This window comes from Ceratotherium simum, chromosome 35 (genome assembly GCF_057802395.1).
Source record: "Ceratotherium simum simum isolate JZ-2026a chromosome 35, ASM5780239v1, whole genome shotgun sequence".
Classification (NCBI taxonomy): domain Eukaryota; kingdom Metazoa; phylum Chordata; class Mammalia; order Perissodactyla; family Rhinocerotidae; genus Ceratotherium; species Ceratotherium simum.
The window spans coordinates 6722112-6728111 of record NC_141934.1 but is presented as its reverse complement, the minus strand read 5'-3'; the positions used below and the strand labels follow the sequence as shown (position 1 = coordinate 6728111).

The following is a 6000-nucleotide window of genomic DNA, read 5'->3' as shown; positions in this document are numbered from 1 at the left end:
GTTTAGTTCCTGGGGTGATTTTTCTTAATTGTGTTATTTGTTTTTTGCTATTGAGTTGTATGAGTTCTTTATATAGTTGGATATTAAACTTATATCAGATATGTGGCTTGCAAATATTTTCTCCCATTCCATAGACTGCCTTTTCACTTTGTTGATTGTTTCCCTTGTTGTGCAGAAGCTCTTTAGTTTGATGGAGTCTTATTGGTCTATTGTTGCTTTTGTGTCTGTGCATTTGGTGTCAGATCCAAAAAATCATTGCCAAGACCAATTTCAAGGTGCTTTTTCTCAACATTTTCTTCTAGGATTTTTATGGTTTTGGGTTTTTCATTTAAGTCTGTATCCATTTTTGAGTTAAACTTCGTGTATGCTGTAAGATAAGGTCCAATTTCGATTTTTTGTCTATATATCCGGGTGTCCCAGCACCATTTATTGAGGAGACCATCCTTTCTCCATTATGTTTTCTTGGCACCTTTGTCAAAGATTAGTTGACTATATACTCTTGGGTTTGTTTCTGAGTTCTCTATTCTGTTTCATTGGTCTGTGTACTTGTGTGTATGTCAGTACCAAACGACTTTGATTACTACAGCTTTGTAATGTAGTATGAAATCAGGAAGTGTGATGCTTCCAGCTTTGTTCTTCTTTCTCAAGATTGTTTTGGTTATTTGTGGTCTTTGGTGGTTCTGTATGAATTTTAGGATTTTTGTGTATCTGTCAAAAATGCCACTGGAATTTTGCTAGGAATTGAATTGAAGCTGTAGTTTGCTTTAGGTATTATGGACATTTTAACAATATTCATTCTTCTGATCCATGAACATGAGATATTTTTCCATTTATTTGTGAATTTCTTTCATCAATGTCTTACAGTTTTCAGTGTACAGGAATTTCATGTGCTTAGTTAAATTTATTCCTAAGCATTTTATTATTTTTGACGCTATGCTTAGTGAGATTATTTTATTAATTTCTTTATGGATAGTTCATTCTTAGTGTATAGAAACACAACTGATCTTTTTTGTGTGTGAGGATATCAGCCCTGTGCTAACATCTGCCAATCTTCCTCTTTTTCTTTGCCGAGGAAGACTGACCCTGGGCTAACATCCATGCCCATCTTCCTTCACTTTATATGGGATGCCGCCACAGCATGGCTTGCCAAGCAGTGCGTTGGTGCACGTCCGGGATCCAAACCAGTGAACCCCGGGCTGCCGGAGTGGAGTGCGCGCACTTAACTGCTTGCACCACTGGGCCGGCCCCACACAACTGATCTTTTTATACTTATTTTATATCCTGCAGCTTTACTGAATTCATTTGTTATTTCTAGCATGGCCCCTTGCAGACTCATGTTCTGAGCTTGGAGAATAGTTTCTAGAATTGAGTCATGGGTCAAAGTATATAGGTAATTATTGTGTTCAAGTATGTGGGAAAAGACACTGATGATAAAGATTTACACAGCATCACCCACTAGAAATGCATATGAGGGCTTCTCCGCCATAATCTCCCATCCCCAGGAGAGCTCTGGGCATCAGGGAGGAATCACATACGAAAAAGGAACATAGTGTCCTGCACAGAAGGGGACCTGCCTCCGTGGGTGCCCGTCACCGCCTGCACTGGATCCTGATCACAGAGCAGTTTGATAAGAGACACCACCTCAGTCCTGACCACTGAACAGCCAGGGGAGCTGTGGACAGACTCCTGAGGAGTCTGAGTAGAAAGGTAGGAGGACAGTGGACAGAGCAGTGTAAAGGGAGGAGTAGTTTCTGATGGGCTTTACTCATCATGTCACAGAATGGTGTGTCTGGACCTGGGCACCAGGGGGCGCTCGGGGCTTGTTCATGGGGGTCTGGGGGTGATCAGGGCTAGGACCAGCCACCTGGCACTACGTGGTGCCCTCTGCTCAGGGCTCACAGCATGAACTCCCCACCCCCTGGGCTCCACACAGTCCCACCCCTCCCCACCCATCATCTTCAGGCAGAGGGGCCTGACCCAGGGCCCAAGGAGGAATAAAAAATCTGGGAGTGGGGGGTGGGGGTGGGTTCTCATTTACATAAATGGGCCCTCTCTCTCTGAGTATAAGGAGGGGATGGGAGAGATTTGGGGGAAGCTCTGCTTCAGCTGTGGGGCCACAGATGGCAGGACTGTGTGATGATCTCCACCATGACGTGGTCCCCTATCCTCCTCACCCTCATCACTCTGCATAGGTGACTAGATATGAGGACAGGGGAAAGGGCCCTAAGAAGACACATGGAAACCTACTTTCTCATTTTGGCTCTAGACCCCAGAATCCCCATCTCTGTTTCTCTCCCACTTCCAGGATCCTGGGCCCAGTCAGTGCTGACTCAGCCACCTTCAGTGTCTGGGACCCTGGGCCAGAGGGTCACCATCTCCTGCACTGGAAGCAGCTCTAACATTGGTGGCTATGCTGTGTCCTGGTACCAACAGCTCCCAGGAACAGCCCCCCAAACTCTCATCTATTATGATAATAATAGACCTTCTGGCATCCCCCATCAATTCTCTGGCTCCAAGTCTGACAACTCGGCCTCCCTGACCATCACTGGGCTCCAGGATGAGGACGAGGCTGATTACTACTGTCAGTCCTATGACAGCAGTCTCAATGCTCACACAGTGCTCCAGTCCTGTGGGGAGATGAGACAAAAACCTGCTGTCCCCCAGTGATGGGACTTCCTGTGCAACCTCGACTCCTTGGCCAAGTCAGCTGCTTCCTTTGTTTGTTTGGCTTAAAATGGGTCTGAGACTCTCCCCAGGGAAGATTGTCTAGAACATCTGTCCACTTCTTCTTAAATTCTGCTGCCCAAGCCTGTCCTTGACAGCAACACACTGTATGATTTTCTCAAATTGTGTAGAAATTCCAGAATGCCAGGGACAGGCTGCCCTGGGCACAGAGTCCATGGTGGGTCAGGACAGACCCAGGGACACAGAATCCAGCTGTGTCTGAGTCAGGAGACATCAGGAGTGTCCAATATGTGTCCTGGTACCAACAGCTCCCAGGAATGGGCCCCAAACTCCTCATCTATTATGCGAGTAGTGGACCCTTGGGGTCCCTGATCAATCTCCTGTCTCCAAATATCGCAACTCAGGCTCCTTGACCGTCACTGGGCTGAGGCCTGAGAACAAGGTTGTTTCTCATTGCCACTCCTGTGACAGCAGCCCCAGTGCTCACACAGAGCTCCAGGCCTGCGAGAAATTGAGACCAGAAGTCGCTTCCTCATCTGCCGGGAGGGGAAACCCCCACAGCTGTCTGCTCAGGCTCGGCCTGTGGCTTCTGCTTCCGATGCTCCTGCTGCAGCCTCCACGGCTCCAGGTTCATCCAGGGGCACCACCTGGGAGTGAAGGCTCCTCCTCCCCCTCTGTCCTCCCAGTCACTCACTGCAGCCCTTTCTAGACAAAGGGTCTCAAAGGAAACAGAAAGTCCATCTCTCCATCAGGGGTGGACACGGTCTCTTTGCACTGAAGCTCAGGGGCTGAGGTGGAGGGCCCACCTGTGGTCATCTCAGACCTGAACTCTGACTAGGGAATCCTGCATCTTCATCTTTGGTCATTTCCCTATTTCCAGGAGTTTCCAGAGCTATGCCATCCACTCATTAGTCCTCAGTATGAATTTCTGTTCTTTTTGCTCATTGGGGAGATTTCTTCTGTCACTTCTGCACCAGCACCAGAGTATCTAAGGCTGTATCACACATTTGGGTCTTTTGGAATGTCTACTTGTCCATCTTCATCAATTCTAAGATCTAACCACTGATTTTTCTTATTAATTGCATTGTCTAATACTTGCAGAATTATGTTGAATACTAATGGAGTTAAAAGTCCCCTTTGCTTGTTCCTGATCTCTGTGGAAATGTCCTTCTCCCCCAGCCCATTAGCTGAGAAGCTGGCTGTAGGACTAAGTTGTGTGTGTGGTGGGGAGAAAGTGTGTGTTACCATATTATAAGTGTATCTGTCTGTTTCTATTTTTGTGTGCTTTTCATTAAGAAATGTTTTAAATTTGGTCAAAGGCTCTTTCAGGATCTATTGAGATAATATGATTTTACCTGTTGATCTATTAATTTTTGTTGTTGTTGTTGTCAGTGCTGTTGAGTTGATTCTGACTTCTAGTGGCCCTGTGCACGGCAGAACAGAACCCAGCCTGGTCTTTGTGTGCCATCCTCTCATCTTCCAGCGCTATATCAGACAATGCTCTGCTACTATTCATAGGGTTTTCATGGCCATCTTTTAGAAGCGGGTGGCGAGGTTCTTCCTGACATCTTAGTCTAAAAGCTCTGCTAAATCCTGTCCACCATGGGTGACCCTGCTAATATTTGAAATACTGGGGGCATAGCTTTCAGCATCATAGCAAAACACCGCCACCACAGTATGACAACCGACAGACATGTGGCGTGGTTCTCTGACCAGGAAATAAACCCAGGCTGCTGGGATGAGAGCACCAAATCCTTACAACTGGACCACCGGGGCTGCCCTGGTCTATTAACATGATGTATTATATTAAAGGGTGTATCAATATGGAACCCAACTTGTGTATCTGGAACAAATCACATGTGGTAATTGTGCATCAATTTATTAATCTGATTGGAATCACTTTGTTAATATTCTACTTAGAATATTTGCATCCATATTTCACAATATTGGTCTGTAATTTTCTTTTATTCTGTGTTTTTTCAGTTGTAGGTATTACTGTTATACCTGCTTTTTACAAGAATTAGGAAATTTCCATTTTTTTCAACATTTTGAAAAAAAATATACATATGAAGCAAACAAATTAGAACCATCTGATCCCTGAAGGTTTGTTAGAGCTCCCTGTGGAACTAACTGTATCTTATGCCTCTTTGTGAAATAGTTCCACAATAATATTTTCTATTTTTCCTAAGGAAATTGGTCTGCTCTTTTTTTTTCTAGTTAAATCATTTTTATCTTCCTAGAAAAGTAGGCATTTTAACTATTTTTAATTGAGGTCAACACAGATTTTATTTTTCATTTTTTTCACATCATTTCTTATTTTATATATTTTTGCATTATCTATTTTCTTTCAAAAATTTAGTAAGTGGTTGTTCTATTCTGCCATTTAAAAACATGATTTTGATGTGCCAATTAGATCTACTCTTTTTCTACTACCTTCTCATTTATTGATACATTTATTATGATGGGGAGACGTTGTTTCTTATTTATCTTTTTTATTTTCTTGTACATGGCAGAACTCTAAATTTCTCCCTGTTGATTGTTTTTCTCTTTACCATGTGGTTTCCATGAAACTCTTATTCTTTCATTTTTTTTGTTTAATGGACTTTATTTTTTAGAGGTTTTAGGTTTACAGCACATTTGAGGTGAAGGTGCAGAGATTTCCCAATGTTGGGGGCACAGATTCTCTTCTGTTACCACCAGGAGCCAGGGAGCCTCCTCAGTACCTTCCGAGATTCTACCCAGTCTCATGTGAGAACCAGGCTCTGGATCCCAGCTGCTTCTCTGGGTCCAAAGATGCCTCCATGAACTCAGGTTATTTGCTACATTGTAGCCTTCACCCCAAGGATGAAGCTGCTCACTACTGTCAGACATGGGGTGACAGGGCCACTGCTCACAGCTGGGAAGTGAGGCCAACCCCTCTGCTTGTGCTGCCTGGGACCTCACTAAGCCCTCACTGCTGGTGACAACAGCCAACAGTGGGGTCACATTCCAGTCATTTATGCCCCACTGCTGAGACTCTGCAACCCTGCCGTGGAGCCATCACAGAGAACGCCCTCACTATCGCTAATAGGACATTCTGAGCCTTTTCATCACTACACGGGCAGCAGCTCCTTGTTCAGGACACAGAATCACTCTAGGATGACAATAATGAGGATAATTTGGACTCTTACATGACACAGGAAATTTATCACCAAAATGGGTCTGTTTGTGGTCAATTAAGAAGAATTAATCAGGGATCCTGTAGGAAATATCTGACAGACTCAAACTATGATAATTTGATGAATATTTAGTAAAGAGATAATTTATGAATTTGTG

The 6000-nt window shown here is 44.2% G+C and overlaps 1 gene segment (V, D, J or C); it reads left to right on the top strand.

Moving 5' to 3' along the window:
• The first annotated feature begins 2136 nt into the window (after positions 1–2136).
• LOC106801709 (immunoglobulin lambda variable 1-40-like) lies at positions 2137–2667 on the top strand. The segment is given in 2 exon segments: positions 2137–2188; positions 2300–2667. Coding segments are annotated over 2 exon segments (420 nt in total).
• The last annotated feature ends 3333 nt before the right edge of the window (positions 2668–6000 follow it).